Source organism: Pleurodeles waltl, chromosome 1_2, assembly GCF_031143425.1.
Source record: "Pleurodeles waltl isolate 20211129_DDA chromosome 1_2, aPleWal1.hap1.20221129, whole genome shotgun sequence".
NCBI lineage: Eukaryota > Metazoa > Chordata > Amphibia > Caudata > Salamandridae > Pleurodeles > Pleurodeles waltl.
The window spans coordinates 1326593914-1326613841 of NC_090437.1; the positions used below are offsets into that span (position 1 = coordinate 1326593914).

Sequence of the window (19928 nt, forward strand, 5' to 3'; positions counted from 1 at the left end):
GACTTACGAGAGTGGCAAATCAACAATTTTAAATGCAAAATTAGTTTAACTTAGGCTGCTTTATGGCTGTTTCCAAGTCCAGGTTGCAGATTTTAATTCATTTGGAGTGAATAATGTTTTGCCTATAGGCTAATTAATAAGAGTATTACTTTTAGACATTTTGCACTAACTAAGCAAACAATACAGCTGAATGGGTCAAACATTGCACATGGTGTTTGTTTATATTTAGGGAAGAGTCCATGCAGTTGCGAATGGCCTAGCAGGGTCTAGTTGCCCAGAGGTTGAAATACCAGTTATCCATAGTCCAAATGTCTAAAAACATTTATGGGTACCATAGTAAAAGGATGGATTTCTCACAGTTATGTATCTCACTGACAACAAGTTATATAATGACCATTCTTTAAGCACAGCACTCATATTGAGCAAAGAAGAGCACTGTTTGTCCAATCACAACGGATGAGTTTCTAAGAGCCATCAAAAATGTTCCCTTTATCATTTTTTAACCCTTTTTGACTCTTTTCTTTCTCTTCAACTATTTTCCTATTTCTTGTTTCACTGTGTTACTCTTAGTTATAGGGTATGATAAACTTGTGAAAATATGAGCAATATAAGAAATGACCCTTAGAGCCATAGTGAGGGGTTTAGGAAATATCTGGGTGGAAAAGTACCATTGGTGGTATTCATGGAATTGAGGTTGGCGCTGATCACTCCTTAGGATATCTGGGACTTTGTTGTTTCCTGCAAAGCAAGATGTCTTTCATCATTGAACTGGAGTTAAAGGCCTGCTTAAGGTTAGGTGGTCATGAACAACTGTAACTCAGGCCCTTATTTTGTAGCCCATCATTGTGTTTTTTGGGTTCTCATTTCTTCACAACTATGTCACTCCTTTTCATTTTCAAGAATATATGGTATCAAATCTTACCTTTCCAGTGGTGTCCTGTCCAACCAACTCCAATCAGTTTTACGGCTTTCTTTCCTGAGACCAATCAGGTAATCTGTTCCATTTGCACGCTCCCTTATGAAAGCCTGAGATAAACGAAAATGTACAATAATTTTGGAACTTTATACATTCAACACATTTTCCAAGCAGGAAGAACGCTCCAACCTGGGACTCTCCCTTACTGCTGATCCTGAAAGTCATGCATAAGTCTACTTAATTAGGGGTGAATAAAGTTTACATTTTATTCTTTTGTCAGCTAAATTTACAGAGTTTTCTTTTTTAACTTTGTCTATGCCCTGTAATGGTCATGGAGGATATTTTTTCTATGCATAAAGGTACATGTTTGTAGATAATTTTCTATACAGGTTTGATATACATTATTGCAAATATCAAGCTGCTTTTGATGCAAATGTGGCAAAGCCCAAAGGTTTGCAACCTTCCAAAGTCGGAAAGGGATGTATGATGGAACAACGTATGCACCAACCACGCATTTCTGAATAACAGGGTTGGAACAACGACCGCATTGTTTCCATGAATGCCTTTACCACGCAGTCCTTTACAATGATTTTTTGTTGAAAGGCATGCCTAGTAAAGGTATGTGTGGAACGGCATATGTGGATTTCGCATGACATCCCCCCACCTGCCCTAAAAATGCAGCTACCTGATCCCCCACCCACCCTAAAAATAAAACTACCCTGAGCACCCACCCACCTCTAAAAACTACCCCAATACCCCCATCCACCCTGAACCCTAAAACCTACCTCGACCCCCCACCTGCCCTAAGTACAACTGACCCCCACCCCAAAAATAAAAGTACCTCACCCACAAAAATAAAGCTACCCTGACCCCCCACCCACCCTAAAAATACAACTACCCTGACCCCCCACCCACAAAATAAAACTACCCGACCACCGCCGAAAATACAAGTACCCCGACCCCTCACCTGCCCCTAAAAACTACCTCTATCCCCATCATCCACCCTGAGCTCTAAAACCTACCCCTAAAAATAAAACTACCCCACCCGTAAAAACAAAATTACCCCTACCCCTCCCCTGCCTCTAAAAACCTGCCCTAAATACAAAAGTACCCCAACCCCCACCCCTAAAAACAAAATTACCCCGACTGCCCAGTGCCGCCCTAAAAACCATAGTACCCCAACTCCCCGACGCCCACCCCTTAAAAAAAATAACCCAACCACCCCCACCCTAAAAAATACCCCAACCCTCTCCCAGCCCAACTTACCTGACCGCATCCTACCCCGACCCCTCACCTCCGTGCTAAAAACAAACCCGACCCCATCCCCACCCCTTAAAACCAGAACCCCCACCCACCCTTAATACAAAATTACCCGACCCCCCATCGTGCCCCTAAAAACCCACCCCTAAAAACAAAATTACCCCTTCCCCCACCAACCCCGCCCCTAAAAACTCAACACCCACCCACCCTAAATATAAAATTTCCCCTATTCCCCACACCCACCTTTAAAAATAAAATTAACCTGACCCCCCCACCCCACCCTAAAAAAAAACTTTTGTTTCTGCGTTGTTCTGCACATGCATGGTTAGGGCAGAGAAAAAGGGAGTAGTTGTTAATGCAAGTGTGGTTTCGCTTACGTTAACAACAACATTGTGGTTCCGGCATCATTGTTGAGGATGTTTACCTCAGAAAGCACCCATAGATCTCACATACCCCAAACTATAATGTTATTTCCAATTCTAGAAAATTATTTCCAGCACAGATGGTTTGTTTTTGTCACAGTGCACATTCAAAGGGTGCTGGCAAGGAGGGCCACTGAATGGCCCGCGACATGTGGCCCTTAGCACTGCCTTTTTTACCAGCCTTTTCATGGTAGGCACCCCACCATGAAAAGGCTGGAAAAAAGCAAAGTCGTGATCAGCATGGTGGTGCCAAAATCTGTGCCACCGTGGTTGACCACAACTTTGACTGCCCCCAACCCATCATGATCCCTAATCCTGGCAGTGGCGGTGGTCTCCTGGTGGTCCGACTACCTGGATCGTAATCTGGCAGTCAAACTGCCAGGAGTGTGGCAGTCTGACTGCCACAGTGAGTTTGGTGGTCCCAAGCACTGTCTTTCTGCCAGCCTATTCATGACGGGTCCCCACTATGAAAAGATTGGTGGAAAGTGAAGTTGGCTGAGCACGACTCTGACTGCCATCACCCTATCAGAAACTACGTTCCTGGTGGTGACCGCGGTCTGACCGTCAAGGTCGATATTAAGCGGGCCCACCGCCTGGCATACAGAGGTCCGACAGCCACCACAGGTCTGGCAGTCATGACACGTAATTAAGTCCTATTATTCTATTGAAAGTTTTTAGATTGTTATATTGTTCATCGTAAATTCTATGATTTCTTAATTAGTAAAAGAAAACATACGTGTGTAAAACCTATAAAGGTTTTATTGTGCTTTTTACACAATTTAGAGGTTTAAAAGATAAAACGAATTCAGGACATTCTTAGTCCCTCACTGGATACCCATCCAACAAAATTAAAGAACATGTAAATATGAATATTTTAAGAAATAATAAAGGCTTTCAATTCACCACTAATCTTCAAACACAGACATAAGCACGAGGAACAATGTTACTGGTTTTTCATCACATTGTGATGTAATGTATCTCTTTAAAGGTGACGTCCCTCATTTCACCTACCATGCTAACATTTCTAAACTGTGGATCAAATAATCCAAACTCAAATATTTCTGAATCTATATGCATGGACTATAATTACAATTCAATAAATTAAGTATTCCACTGGGAGCAGAAAACAAGCAAACTCATCTACTGAATTAATGAATGTAGATCTCAGCTCTTAGCTAGCTTACTGCTCGAGAGTACATTGGCCAAACGTGTAGTGTATGCAGCTCACTCTACATTTTTAATTGTCAAATTTTCTTAATATTGATCCTTTATAGATCTCAAAATTCAAAAACCTTACCCCTAAAAAGAATGGTAATTGGTGATGAGACACTCATCGGTTATACTGCTATAGATTATGCTGCTTTTGTTTCGGGACTACATAGAAAAATGTAGAAGAGATGCTATTTTGTAGTTAAAAAGGTTTATCGCAGAGTAATTTATTGTAGGCTTATAGCCCGCTGCTGAGGGATATACTGGTTGTTAAATGCCCTGAACCCAGATATAATGAGGGTGAAGGGCTTTTAACACCTGGTTAGCCTTTGGCAGAAGGGCTATAGGTCTATTAGAGCATTCCACCCATTAAGGGTAAACTGTTCTAAATTAAAATGGAAGAAACACAAAGACAACCATTGGCCAGTTGAAGCTCCAGGCTTATACCACCCTTTAGAAGCCCAAAGCTACTCCTTTGACGTCAAAGATGCTCTCAACATTCCAATTTTCTAATCAACATCATTCATACATAAGAAAAAGTGGTAACTTGTACAAATCACCAATTGTTCGAAATTCTGTTTTTCAAGCACTCCTTCAATAAACAATACAAAGAAATAGGCAATGAGCAAACAACTGTTTTTATACCCTGTGGCCTTAGTATTGGTTTGTATCCACTCAGAGCTATTATATGTGTAAATCAACATCACAATGTTCTTTACCCAAAAAGGATCTGGGAGAAAGTAGGAGAGAAGGGTCATCTAAAAGTCTGTGTTTTTACATTTTTTCAAAAATTCAGATCAACCAAATATGCCCCATCATTATATAAACAAATTTGCCTTGTATTCTCCAAGGAGGAAAACATCAAACATTAGACTCACCAACTTCCACAGCAGCCTTCATACTTCCCTTGTCTGTATACACGCTGACTGAAATTGAGCATGTCTCCAATTGATAGCCAAAGTTGGGATAGACATGAGAGTGATGCATCAGTCTTCAGCACAATGCATTATTTGTTTTCAAACTGTAGATCTTGGCATCTGTGTAGTAGAGCTAAAATGTAAGCATTTCTTCCAGCATATGTTCTTTTTCCCCGAACTTCAATGTCATCCTTTTGCTAAGCTAAACAAATTCCAGCAGGTTAACCCTTAGGGTTCTAGTTTCCATTGGAAATTCATGATTTTCTGGGTCTGCATCTCTTCCTCTCTCTCTTCGAAAGTATCCTGCCTGGTACCATTCTGATCTCCAAGATGGATACCCACATAATTGTCCTCCCATGGTAACACCTTAGCTGACACCATCACCATTCCTGGTCTTAGGTCACCTAGATTGAGGGGGAGTGGTGCACTGCTCCAGATTCCTAGCTGGAGGTGGTTCTAACTTCCCAAATTACTTCTACGTAGTGCACCACTGGATTATTCCTCTAGAACTTATATCACCAACCCTTTCTATAGTTCCTGTTGTCTCATCACCCCCAGAGAATAAACCAGGTGGGAGCACCTAGAGGATTCATCCTGTGCCCTGTGTAGTATGTTCCTCTACCATGCTAATTATCATTTTAAACTATTTTCCTTAGCTGTATAAACGTTTCCATTTCTTTTAACCCAAGTCATGTTCACAGAAAATTACTCCACTGCCAATAAAATTGGGTTTATGATGGTTTTTGTGATCAACAATCATTTACATGGTGATTACAATCTCAATCTGACACTACTTATTCTCCTAATGAGAGCTTCAAATTATCTATATCAATCAGCTTAAACGTGGCTAGGATTTAACAAGAGAACAACAAATTGATCTTCAAAAATATTCTTTAATGCCCTACATCATCACTCTCTATCACCATTGCTTTACCTGTTTCTGCCTTACAGTATGACGGTAATCCCTTGCCTTGGAGAAAGGTAACTTACTTGTCCCTTGCAGATTTCTTTATTGTATAACTCATAAACGTTGCTTGCCTTTAGGCCTCATCCTTTTTATACCATTCTCCTATAATCAAAGGTTAAAGGTGCATCCCTACAACAGAAGGGTAATATCAAGAAGCAATCCTATGCAATTGTTAAACCAAAAGTAGCAATGTAATGTTACAACATCAGTAATTGTTTGGGTATCATTGCTGCTGAGACTATACCGCATCTATTGTGACCGCACTCAGAACTTTGGAATTTAATGTTTTAATGGACCAGATTCCAACTGTGATAGATAGAGCAGAATAAAAGTATGTGCAGTTGTCCAAGTGGTTGCATTACATGTATCACTTATGTCGATACTCTGCTACTCAATTAAAGAGGCTACTATGCCTCATGTTGAATGTTCTTGAACCTATATTGAAGGAGCTACACCTATTGTTTCAATGGCAAAACATACCCAGCTATTCAAGGGAACTACCGGGTTCTTCTTTGTTTTATCACATGAGCATAATATAACAATAAATGTCTATTTCTTCCAAAATGGAAAGCATCATTTCAAAACACAATGTGCCCTCTGGGCAGTGTATCAGCATATTCCCGATAGAGTACCAACAAGAACATGCTATTTTTCCTCATAGTAAAATTTGGATGAAACCTTAGTCCAAAACACACGGTTGCTGGTCAACATGGTCAAAATCATCCTACCTAGGAAAATGTTTTTGAAAGGCTGAAGACACAACACTGCCCAGTTTGCCAACACTCATACACGAGGTAATTGCAACCAAAGATATGACTTTTGATTAAAAAAAGGCAAAGGAGAATAACTTTGTTAGTTGTACTGGTGCTTTCTGTAGAGACCACATCACAAGGGCAAGAAACTAGACAGGAGCAAGAGTATGCAGTAATGCATAAAACACCTAGCATCTAGGTTTTATTCTGTTTTGGAAGAGTAGATGGGCATTCCCCTGCCATTTTAACAGATCAGTTAATGTGCCCCTCAGAGATGATAACCCTGTGAAGTGAACAAGAATAGAGCAGTAACTGTAGCTATTGTTGGAAAAACTGAGGCATATATTCTTATTCCTTAATGTAGTATGCACTGTTACTAGTGACCAGGAGCTCCTTTTTTCTCAAGAGCACATCTATAGTGCTGTCTGGGTCATAGTACAGACCTTAAACTAATCCATGCTTGTGTAAATGTGTAACCGGGCCACCTTGTTTACTGATTTTGTTGAGAGCAATCACCAGGACACACTTTCCAGCTGGATGAGCATGAGACTTCCAAAACCTCACTCAGGCCCAGTGATGTCTTTGATCCAGGAGATGTTCCACTCACTAGTTGATTATTTTTGGTCAGGAACTCAGGTTCATGATAAACCAGGAAAGCCATGTTTAAGATACAGAGCTGAACCAGCTGCTGCTATGCATGAATTCTGCTGGAAGATGGAGTTAACCAAAATCACTAATGGATTTGTGATTAAATCAGTGAATGACTCAAAAAAGCTGTTGGCTGCCTATGCCACTGAATGTTCAGCCACATCTGAGCACCACCACTGACTATTGAAATAGGCTCATCATTTGTGGCACAATCTCTTTTAGCAGGAAGACCATCTAATGGTCCATGCAGAAGTGGTACCCAAGGTAATCCAGAAGGTTTCAATTTAGGGCCAGATGTAGGTAGCAAAAAATTTGCGAGTCGGAAATTGCGAGTCGTTGCGACTCGCAATTTCCGACTCGCAAAATGGTATCCAAGAAGAAAAAGTGACTTCATTTTGCGACTCGCAAATGAAGTCGCACTGCAGATTGCGAGTCCGCTGTTAGCGAGGTCGCTTTTTGCGACTGCGCTAAAAACGAACACGCAAATTGCGAGTGGGTGTCGCAAATTGCGACTGTGCCGCAAATTGCATTCAGGTGCAGCAGAACACTCTGGAAAACACTTCCTAGCTCTTGATGATGACATCACAGCCAGGTAGTTTACTAATACACCTGGGAGGCGGGAGGACCACACCCATTTTAAACTGCTGAACAGCAAACAGGAAGAACAGCAGCTACAATGGCAGAAACACCTAGGAAGAGAAAACTGAAATTTGCAGAAAAAGAACTGGAGGTGGTGACGGAGGAATGCTGCCAGCACCACGAACAACTATTTGGGAGAGCAGCCCTCAGTGTGCCAGAGCAGGAAAAATGGCGGATTTGGAGGGAAATCCAGGACAAAGCCAACTCAATGTGTGTGAGCCACAGAAGTATCGAGGAACTAAAGAAAAGGTGGTATGACCTGCGCTCCCGGACCAAGGAGAGGGTGGCAGAGCGGCTCCAGGAGATGAGGGGCACTAGAGGGGGACCATCAACCATACCACCACCCACACCCTTGGAAGAAAGAGTGGAGGAGACCCTGGAGCCAGAGGCAGTGTCCGGGATAGGAGAGCTGGACACGTCAGCGCCAGGACCATCAACCAGTGAGTACCATGAGACATGCATGTCCACCCATATCTGCCATACCCCCACCCACCTAGTACACAGCAGCATGCACAACCAAAATAGCTCCATTTCAGAGTATCAACCACCTGCATGGTGCATTATGGGCAATGTAGTCAAGTAGGCAGTTGATAGGCAACAGTTTATTAGGAAGCAGATAACAGATGGTAGATACTGACAGTGTGTTCCCTATGTCCCACAGGTCTCTCACACAACACCACCTTCAGCCACAGCATCCAGGGGCCACAGGTCAGCCACCAGCCAGCACAAGACCCCGGACCAGCCACCACAGGGACCTGCACCACCCAAACACAGTCCCCTCCTGATGCACCAGTGGCCATACTGGAGAGTGAGCCAGCACCTGGTCCCAGCCACTGCCAGTGTACAGGACATGGAACCTCCACTGCGTCGCAGGCGACGTCTCAATGTCCCTCCAGTGCCACAGGGTGAAGTAGGGGACGCCTCCATGTCCGCCGCCATGGCTGCACTCCTACATGGTCAGCGCCTGCAGACAAGGGAGATAAGAATTATTTCCGGGGCCATGCGGCGCATGGAACGCAACCAGACCACAGTGCTGCAACAGGTCCACACTGAGCTGCAACATCTCAACAGCACCGTTGGTGACCTTGCGCTCTCAATTAGAGAACTGGTGTCAGAACTTGTCACCGAGAGAGAGGGTGCAAGGCGCAGTGACCGGCAGCTCATCCACCGCCTGGACCATATGTCTGCCTCCATCGTCCGGCTGGCTGTTAACACCACTGGGCTGTCACGGCGCACGGTCATCCTCCAGATGGACATAGGCCACTTTGCCAGCGATGTGGCACATGGGCTGGGATGTATTAGCCACGCAGTCGATCTTATGGAGACACGACAGGTGGCTAGGGGTGCGGCAGACACGCCGCAGGACAGTGAGGAGGGCTCAACCTTTAGCAGTGTCTCAGCCACAGACACCAGGGTTTTGCGCAGTGGTAGCGCACGGCAGGGCACTGCAGACGCACCAGGAACCAGCCATGCTGAGCGAGCACGGCGTAGGGTGTGAGCTACACACTGTCATAGACTGGAGGCACATGAGGTCAATGTGTCCTCATAGCAGGTGGACTTTTACAGCCCCTGATCTGTAGTTTGTGTAAATAGGTGCACATCATTAAAGTTCTTGTGTGTTCCACTTCACACCTGGATTCTTTGTGTGTGACATTCGTGTGTGTGGTGACAGTTAGCACGTACCTTCCAAAGTATTGGTTTGCAATGTGGTCCCTGTGAGAAAGTAGCCTCTTTCTAGCCTTGTTACCCCCACTTTTGGCCTGTTTTGTGAGTGTATGCCAGGGTGTTTTCACTGTCTCACTGGGATCCTGCTAGCCAGGGCCCAGTGCTCATAGTGAAAACCCTATGTTTTCAGTATGTTTGTTATATGTCACTGGGACCCTGCTAGTCAGGACCCCAGTGCTGATAAGTTTGTGGCCTATATGTGTGTGTTCCCTGTGTAGTGCCTAACTGTCTCACTGAGGCTCTGCTAACCAGAACCTCAGGGGTTATGCTCTCTCATTTCTTTCCAAATTGTCACTAACAGGCTAGTGACCATTTTTACCAATTTACATTGGCTTACTGGAACACCCTTATAATTCCCTAGTATATGGTACTGAGGTACCCAGGGTATTGGGGTTCCAGGAGATCCCTATGGGCTGCAGCATTTCTTTTGCCACCCATAGGGAGCTCTGACAATTCTTACACAGGCCTGCCACTGCAGCCTGAGTGAAATAACGTCCACGTTATTTCACAGCCATTTTACACTGCACTTAAGTAACTTATAAGTCACCTATATGTCTAACCTTTACCTGGTAAAGGTTAGGTGCAAAGTTACTTAGTGTGAGGGCACCCTGGCACTAGCCAAGGTGCCCCCACATTGTTCAGAGCCAATTCCCTGAACTTTGTGAGTGCGGGGACACCATTACACGCGTGCACTACATATAGGTCACTACCTATATGTAGCTTCACAATGGTAACTCCGAATATGGCCATGTAACATGTCTATGATCATGGAATTGCCCCCTCTATGCCATCCTGGCATAGTTGGCACAATCCCATGATCCCAGTGGTCTGTAGCACAGACCCTGGTACTGCCAAACTGCCCTTCCTGGGGTTTCACTGCAGCTGCTGCTGCTGCCAACCCCTCAGACAGGCATCTGCCCTCCTGGGGTCCAGCCAGGCCTGGCCCAGGATGGCAGAACAAAGGACTTCCTCTGAGAGAGGGTTTTACACCCTCTCCCTTTGGAAAATGGTGTGAAGGCAGGGGAGGAGTAGCCTCCCCCAGCCTCTGGGAATGCTTTGTTGGGCACAGAGGTGCCCAATTCTGCATAAGCCAGTCTACACCGGTTCAGGGGACCCCTTAGCCCTGCTCTGGTGCGAAACTGGACAAAGGAAAGGGGAGTGACCACTCCCCTGACCTGCACCTCCCCTGGGAGTTGTCCAGAGCTCCTCCAGTGTGCTCCAGACCTCTGCCATCTTGGAAACAGAGGTGCTGCTGGCACACTGGACTGCTCTGAGTGGCCAGTGCCACCAGGTGACGTCAGAGACTCCTTGTGATAGGCTCCTTCAGGTGTTGCTAGCCTATCCTCTCTCCTAGGTAGCCAAACCCTCTTTTCTGGCTATTTAGGGTCTCTGTCTCTGGGGAAACTTTAGATAACGAATGCAAGAGCTCAGCCGAGTTCCTCTGCATCTCTCTCTTCACCTTCTGATAAGGAATCGGCTGCTGACCGCGCTCGAAGCCTGCAAACCTGCAACATAGTAGCAAAGACGACTACTGCAACTCTGTAACGCTGATCCTGCCGCCTTCTCGACTGTTTTCCTGCTTGTGCATGCTGTGGGGGTAGTCTGCCTCCTCTCTGCACCAGAAGAAATCTCCTGTGGGTCGACGGAATCTTCCCCCTGCAACCGCAGGCACCAAAAAGCTGCATTACCGGTCCCTTGGGTCTCCTCTCAGCACGACGAGCGAGGTCCCTTGAATCCAGCAACTCTGTCCAAGTGACCCCCACAGTCCAGTGACTCTTCAGTCCAAGTTTGGTGGAGGTAAGTCCTTGCCTCACCTCGCTGGGCTGCATTGCTGGGAACAGCGACTTTTGCAGCTACTCCGGCCTCCGTGCACTTCCGGCGGAAATCCTTTGTGCACAGTCCAGCCTGGGTCCACGGCACTCTAACCTGCATTGCACGACTTTCTAAGTTGGTCTCCGGCGACGTGGGACTCCTTTGTGTAACTTCGGGTGAGCACCGTTTCACGCATCCTCGTAGTGCCTGTTTCTGGCACTTCTCCGGATGCTACCTGGTGCTGAGAGGACTCCTTGTCTTGCTCGACGTCCCCTCTCTCTTCTGGTCCAATTTGCGACCTCCTGGCCCCTCCAGGGCCACAGCAGCGTCCAAAAAAGCTAACCGCATGATTTGCAGCTAGCAAGGCTTGTTGGCGTTCTTTCGGTGGGAAAACACTTCTGCACGACTCTCCACGGCGAGGTGGATCCGTCCACCAAAGGGGAAGTCTCTAGCCTATTTTGTTCCTGCAGAAACCTCAGCTTCTTCTGTCCAGTAGAAGCTTCTTTGCACCCGCAGCTGGCATTTCCTGGGCATCTGCCCATCTCCGACTTGCTTGTGACTTTTGGACTTGGTCCCCTTGTTCCACAAGTACCCTAGATTGGAAATCCACAGTTGTTGCATTGTTGGTTTGTGTCTTTCCTGCATTATTCCTCTAACACGACTTCTTTGTCCTTAGGGGAACTTTAGTGCACTTTGCACTCACTTTTCAGGGTCTTGGGGAGGGTTATTTTTCTAACTCTCACTATTTTCTAATAGTCCCAGCGACCCTCTACAAGGTCACATAGGTTTGGGGTCCATTCGTGGTTCGCATTCCACTTTTGGAGTATATGGTTTGTGTTGCTCCTATCCCTATGTTTCCCCATTGCATCCTATTGTAACTATACATTGTTTGCACTGTTTTCTAAGACTATACTGCATATTTTTGCTATTGAGTATATATATCTTGTGTATATTTCCTATCCTCTCACTGAGGGTACACTCTAAGATACTTTGGCATATTGTCATAAAAATAAAGTACCTTTATTTTTAGTATAACTGTGTATTGTGTTTTCTTATGATATTGTGCATATGACACTAAGTGGTACTGTAGTAGCTTCACACGTCTCCTAGTTCAGCCTAAGCTGCTCTGCTAAGCTACCATTATCTATCAGCCTAAGCTGCTAGACACCCTATACACTAATAAGGGATAACTGGGCCTGGTGCAAGGTGCAAGTACCCCTTGGTACTCACTACAAGCCAGTCCAGCCTCCTACATTGGTTGTGCAGCGGTGGGATAAGTGCTTTGAGACTACTTACCACTCTTGTCATTGTACTTTTCATGAGAGAAAAATATACAAAACAAGGTCAGTGTATATACACATAGCCAAAAAGTTTTGCATTTCCTCTTTTCACTCTTTTCTAAGTGCTGAAAAGTACTTCTAAACTTTCAAAAAGTTCTTAAAAGTTTAAAAAGTTTTTTTCCTGTCTTTCTAAAAAGTTCTGAAAACTTTTTTCTCTTTTTCTATCACTTTAACTCTCTCTAAAAATGTCTGGCACAGGCCAAAATGTTGATCTGTCCAAACTTGCATATGACCACCTTAGCTGGAAAGGAGCAAGGAGTCTCTGTGTAGAGAGAGGTTTGAGTGTAGGGAAGAATCCTTCTTTGGAATTATTGCTTAACATGCTTAGAGAACAAGATAAGGCCATAGGGGCCACATCTGTTGAAAAAGTAGCAAATGGTTCCCAATCTGATCCAGGGACTCCCCCAGGAAAAGATTCAGGAAAGAAACTTCCTAGCCTGCCCATTACTAGACAGTCTAGCATAGTTGGTAATGATGGAGAGCCTCACCATAGAAATAGTGTTGTCTCACATCATAGCAAAAGCATTTATTCTCACCATACTGGTAGTGATGTTTCTGTTAGCCAAGCTGTTAGGGTGGCTTCTGTAAGGGACAGGTCTCCTTCTGTCCATTCTCACCATACTTCTGTTTCAAGGCATGTCCCTCCCACCCACCCTGATGACAGACTGTTAGAAAGGGAACTCAATAGATTGAGAGTGGAACAAACCAGACTGAAGCTCAAGAAGCACCAGCTGGATTTGGATAGACAGTCGTTAGAATTAGAGAAGGAAAGACAGAAGTTGGGTTTAGAAACCCATGGTGGCAGCAGCAGTATTCCCCATAGTCATCCTGCAAAAGAACATGATTCCAGGAATCTGCATAAGATAGTTCCCCCTTATAAGGAGGGGGATGACATTAACAAGTGGTTTGCTGCACTTGAGAGGGCCTGTGGTGTACAGGATGTCCCTCAAAGGCAGTGGGCTGCTATCCTATGGCTATCATTTAGTGGAAAAGGTAGGGATAGGCTCCTTACTGTGAAAGAAAGTGATGCCAATAATTTTACAGTTCTTAAGAATGCACTCCTGGATGGTTATGGCTTAACCACTGAACAATACAGGATAAAGTTCAGAGAGACCAAAAAGGAGTCTTCACAAGACTGGGTTGATTTCATTGACCATTCAGTGAAGGCCTTGGAGGGGTGGTTACATGGCAGTAAAGTTACTGATTATGAAAGCCTGTATAACACAATCCTGAGAGAGCATATACTTAATAATTGTGTGTCTGATTTGTTGCACCAGTACCTGGTAGACTCTGATCTGACCTCTCCCCAAGAATTGGGAAAGAAGGCAGACAAATGGGTCAGAACAAGGGTGAACAGAAAAGTTCATACAGGGGGTGACAAAGAGACCACTAAGAAGAAAGATGGTGAAAAATCTCAAGATAAGCATGGGGATAAGGGTAAAACCAAAGATCCCACTTCAAATCTTAAACACTCTTCAGAGGGTGGGGATAAAACTAATTCTTCCTCTTCTTCTCAACCTGCACACATTAAAAAGCCTTGGTGCTTTGTGTGTAAAAACAGAGGCCATAGGCCAGGGGATAAGTCCTGTCCAGGTAAACCCCCTGAGCCTACCACCACTAATACATCAAGCTCTAGTGCCCCTAGCAGTAGTGGTACTAGTGGTGGGACTGCTGGCAACAGTCAAGTTAAGGGTGTAGTTGGGTTCACTTTTGGGTCCATAGTAGAAACTGGGGTAGTCAGTCCCAAGACAGTTTCTGTCACACCTAGTGGCATTGGCCTTGCTACACTGGCTGCTTGTCCCCTTACAATGGATAAGTACAGGCAGACAGTTTCAATAAATGGTGTTGAGGCCTTGGCCTACAGGGACACAGGTGCCAGTATCACTTTGGTGACTGAAAACCTAGTGCACCCTGATCAACACATCATTGGACAACAGTATAAGATTATTGATGTCCATAACTCCACTAAGTTTCTTCCCTTAGCTATAATTCAGTTTAGTTGGGGTGGAGTTACTGGCCCTAAGCAGGTGGTGGTATCACCTAGCTTACCTGTAGACTGTCTCTTAGGTAATGACCTAGAGGCCTCAGGTTGGGCTGATGTAGAGTTTTATGCCCATGCAGCCATGCTGGGCATCCCAGAGGAATTGTTCCCTCTCATTTCTACTGAAATGAAAAAGCAAAGGAGAGAAGGCCTGAAAACTCAGGATCCCTCTCCATCAACAGGTAAAAAGGGTATCACAGTATCCCCTAACCACCCTACCATTCAGGATACCATTCCTGTGGTGGGAGAAACCTCTCCTGGGGTGGCACCTGTTCCAAGGGAATCATCAGCTGGCAAAACTGTACTCCCTGAGGTGGAAGTACCTCTCTGTGGGATAACTAACATTGGTGAGAAAAAGAGCACCATTTTAGTTAACATGGAGCATCCCTCCAACCTTCCCAGAGAAACGTTAGTGCAGAAACCCTGCACTGCCTCACAACACTTAGGACAGCATCCCTGCCCTAGTGTGGAGCTCATAGGACAGCATCCCTGCCCTGCTCCAACTCAAGAGAAACAGCATCCCTGTTCTCTCTTCCAGCCATATGGACAACGTTTTTGCCCAGCCATGGCTTTTCTGAGACAGCATCCCTGTCTGGCATTTCCATCACTACAAATAGGTTCAGTGGATAATTCCCACTGCTCTAAACTAAAACATATTGATAGAAACTCTGAAAATACATCTTCACATTGTTGCTTAGCTAAAAAACTTCAAACAGGGTGGTTTACATCCCCACAGGGAAGTAACCATAGGGTGGATGATAAAGGGAGTAACCAGTCTATTGCAGAGCTACTCTCTACTTATCACCACTTAGACAATAAAGTCTCAACTGGCCAAGGTTAGCCTTATTGTCCTTCGTTTGGGGGGGGGTTGTGTGAGAAAGTAGCCTCTTTCTAGCCTTGTTACCCCCACTTTTGGCCTGTTTGTGAGTGTATGTCAGGGTGTTTTCACTGTCTCACTGGGATCCTGCCAGCCAGGGCCCAGTGCTCATAGTGAAAACCCTATGTTTTCAGTATGTTTGTTATGTGTCACTGGGACCCTGTTAGCCAGGACCCCAGTGCTCATAAGTTTGTGGCCTATATGTATGTCTTCCCTGTGTGATGCCTAACTGTCTCACTGAGGCTCTGCTATTCAGAACCTCAGTGGTTATGCTCTCTCATTTCTTTCCAAATTGTCACTAATAGGCTAGTGACCAATTTTCACTAATTCACATTGGCATACTGGAACACCCTTATAATTCCCTAGTATATGGTACTGAGGTACCCAGGGTATTGGGTTCCAGGAGATCCCTATGGGCTGCAGCATTTCTTTTGCCACCCATAGGGAGCTCTGACAATTCTTACACAGGCCTGCCACTGCAGCCTGAGTGAAATAATGCACACATTATTTCACAGCCATTTTCACTGCACATAAGTAACTTATAAGTCACCTATATGTCTAACCTTTACCTGGTAAAGGTTAGGTGCTAAGTTACTTAGTGTGTGGGCACCCTGGCCCTAGCCAAGGTGCTCCCACATGGTTCAGGGCAAATTCCCCGGCCTTTGTGAGTGCGGGGACACCATTACACGCGTGCACTATACATAGGTCAATACCTATGTGTAGCTTCACAATGGTAACTTCGAATATGGCCATGTAACATGTCTAAGATCATGGAATTGCCCCCTCTATGCCATCCTGGCATTGTTGGCACAATCCCATGATCCCACGGGTCTCTAGCACAGACCCGGGTACTGCCAAACTGCCTTTTCAGGGGTTTCACTGCAGCTGCTGCTGCTGCCAACCCTTCAGACAGGTTTCTGCCCTCCTGGGGTCCAGCCAGGCTTGGCCCAGGAAGGCAGAACAAAGGACTTCCTCAGAGAGAGGGTGTTACACCCTCTCCCTTTGGAAAAAAGGTGTTAAGGCAGGGGAGGAGTAGCCTCCCCCAGCCCCTGGAAATGCTTTCATGGGCACAGATGGTGCCCATTTCTGCATAAGCCAGTCTACACCGGTGCAGGGACCACTCAGCCCTACTCTGGCGCGAAACTGGACAAAGGAAAGGGGAGTGACCACTCCCCTGACCTGCACCTCCCCTGGGAGGTGTCCAGAGCTCCTCCAGTGTGCTCCAGACCTCTGCCATCTTGGAAACAGAGGTGCTGCTGGCACACTGGACTGCTCTGAGTGGCCAGGGCCACCAGGTGACGCCAGAGACTCCTTCTGATAGGCTCCTTCAGGTGTTGCTAGCCTATCCTCTCTCCTAAGTAGCCAAACCCTCTTTTTCTGGCTATTTAGGGTCTCTGCTTTGGGGAATTCCTTAGATGACGAATGCAAGAGCTCATCAGAGTTCCTCTGCATCTCTCTCTTCACCTTCTGCCAAGGAATCGACTGCTGACCGCGCTGGAAGCCTGCAAAACTGCAACAAAGTAGCGAAGACGACTACTGCAACTCTGTAAAGCTGATCCTGCCGCCTTCTCGACTGTTTTCCTGGTGGTGCATGCTGTGGGGGTAGTCTGCCTCCTCTCTGCACTAGAAGCTCCGAAGAAATCTCCCGTGGGTCGACGGAATCGTCCCCCTGCAACTGCAGGCACCAAAGAACTGCATCACCGGTCCCCTGGGTCTCCTCTCAGCACGACGAGCGAGGTCATCTCTGTCCAAGTGACTCCCACAGTCCAGTGACTCTTCAGTCCAAGTTTGGTGGAGGTAATTCCTTGCCTCCCCACGCCAGACTGCATTGCTTGCAACCGCGTCTTTTGCAGCTGCTCCGGCTCCTATGCACTTTTCCAGGATTTCCTTTGTGCACAGCCAAGCCTGGGTCCACGGCACTCTAACCTGCTTTGCACAACCTCCTGAGTTGTCCTCCGGCGGCGTGGGACTCTCTTATGCAACTTCGGGTGAGCACCATTTCACTCCACTTTGTAGTGCCTGTTCCAGCACTTCTCTGGGTGCTGCTTTCTTCTGAGAGGGCTTCTTGTCTTGCTGGGCGCCCCTTCTGTCCCCTCACACAATTGGTGACATCCTGGTCCCTCCTGGGCCACCGCAGCATCCAAAAACCCTAACTGCATGATTTGCAGCTAGCAAGGCTTGTTTGTGGTCTTTCTTCAGGAAAACACTTCTGCACGACTCTTCACGACGTGGGACATCCGTCCTCCAAAGGGGAAGTTTCTAGCCCTTGTCGTTTCTGCAGAATCCTCAGCTTCTACTGCCCAGTAGCAGCCTCTTTGCACCCACAGCTGGCATTTCCTGGGCATCTGCCCACTCTCGAGTTGATCGTGACTTTTGGACTTGGTCCCCTTGTTCCACAGGTACTCTAGTCTGGAAATCCATCGTTGTTGCATTGCTGGTGTTGGTCTTTTCTGCAGAATTCCCCTATCACGACTTCTGTGCTCTTTGGGGAACTTTAGTGCACTTTGCACTCACTTTTCAGGGTCTTGGGGTGAGCTATTTTTCTAACCCTCACTATTTTCTTACAGTCCCAGCGACCCTCTACAAGGTCACATAGGTTTGGGGTCCATTCGTGGTTCGCATTCCACTTTTGGAGTATATGGTTTGTGTTGCCCCTATCCCTATGTGTCCCCATTGCATCCTATTGTAACTATACATTGTTTGCACTGTTTTCTAAGACTATACTGCATATTTTTGGTATTGTGTACATATATCTTGTGTATATTTGCTATCCTCATACTGAGGGTACTCACTGAGATACTTTGGCATATTGTCATAAAAATAAAGTACCTTTATTTTTAGTATATCTGTGTATTGTGTTTTCTTATGATATTGTGCAAGTGACACTAGTGGTGCTGTAGGAGCTTCACTCGTCTCCTAGTTCAGCCTAAGCTGCTCTGCTAAGCTACCATTATCTATCAGCCTAAGCTGCTAGACACCCTATACACTAATAAGGGATACCTGGGCGTGGTGCAAGGTGTAAGTACCCCTTGGTACTCACTACAAGCCAGTCCAGCCTCCTACAGTGCAACTGCACCCGTCGCACAGCCGCAACACCGCTGGCTCCATTTGGAGCCGGCTCCTGTGTTGCGGCCGAGATCCCCGCCGGCCCAGCGGGGATCTCCAAATGGCCGCAGAGGGAGTGCTGCTGCATTGGTGGCCGCCCGGCGGTCTGATCTTCCGCCAAGGTCGTAATGAGGGCCTATGTCCGTTTGAGACAGACTTTAATTTTTCCTTAAGAACTCTGTCCAATTATCAAGAGACTTTGGGCCTGATTACAACTGTGGTGGTCCTCAGACAGCCACACTCGCAAAGGTTGTTGGACTACCGTGGTTGTGGCAGTCCGACAGCCAAATTACAAGGTTGGTGGGCAGCACCGCCAACCTACTGCAGTCTCTGCTGGGACCTTTGATCCTGATGGACTGATGGTGGCGGAGGCCGAAATCAGCCATGTGGGGCTGAAGTCTGAGTCACCCTGCTGATTACGACCTGCTTCTCCGCCAACCTTTTCATGGCAGTTTCACCCCTATGAAAAGGCTGGCAGAGAACAGGTGCTGGTGGCCACAGTAGATCCCCTGCACTGCCCATGCACTTGGCATAGGCATTGCAGGGGTCCCCTGCAGAGCACCCTCACAATGCTCACTGTCTGCTGTACAGATAGTGAACATTGCAAGGGTGCTGGTGCCCCCTGCGGACGGCAGCATTGCAGTTGCTCCATAACAAGCTGGCAACAATGCTTCTGCCACTTTTCCACTGGGCTGATGGGCAAAAACCTTGGTTTCCACCAGTCAGCCCAGCAGGAAAGTTGTAATGGGCCTGACAGGAAGGTAGCCAGTGTGGCTGCAGCCTCTCCATAGGAGGCTCGGCAGACGAGTCATCCCATCTGTCAAACTCACAATCAGGGCCTTTCCCTCACAATTAAAAGTGCTGTTAGTGTTCTTTATTGACCTGACAATTATATTGATTTCTGATTTCTGTCTTTGTATCTCTGTAGTTGTGCCGCCATGAAAGCATTCATTTATTCTGTATTGCCTATTCTAAAGTTTTTGTAATAAACTTTTATTGATCTAGAAATCAGTTCTTGAGTGGTTCCAGTTTTCATTTGCTTGGCTAATTAATTGGACCTCATGTTGTGCAGGGTAATACCTCTTAACTCTAAATCAAAGGTGCTGTTGCTGAATTGCTAGTGGTAATTTTGGGGTGCTTAAAATATTTGGGTTCAGTCAATTATTAGACTTCAGGCTCCCACATAATTCTATGCAGAACCATTGTGAGGTAGTGCTGACTGCCTTTTCTGCATCAATGTGGTTACTGCAGTGGCTACGTCAAACATAGTTTCAAAGTAATGGTTGATGTAGTGGTTG

At 46.1% G+C, this 19928-nt stretch overlaps 1 protein-coding gene across 1 annotated transcript in view; it reads right to left on the minus strand.

Annotated features, from left to right (window-relative positions):
• LOC138296292 (killer cell lectin-like receptor subfamily B member 1B allele B) overlaps positions 1–19928 on the minus strand; it is a 157081-nt gene that overhangs the window by 25835 nt on the left and 111318 nt on the right. The window contains exon 5 of the mRNA XM_069235301.1: positions 923–1026. Within this exon, the coding sequence (XP_069091402.1) occupies positions 923–1026 (104 nt within the window). The remainder of the gene's footprint in view (positions 1–922; positions 1027–19928) is intronic.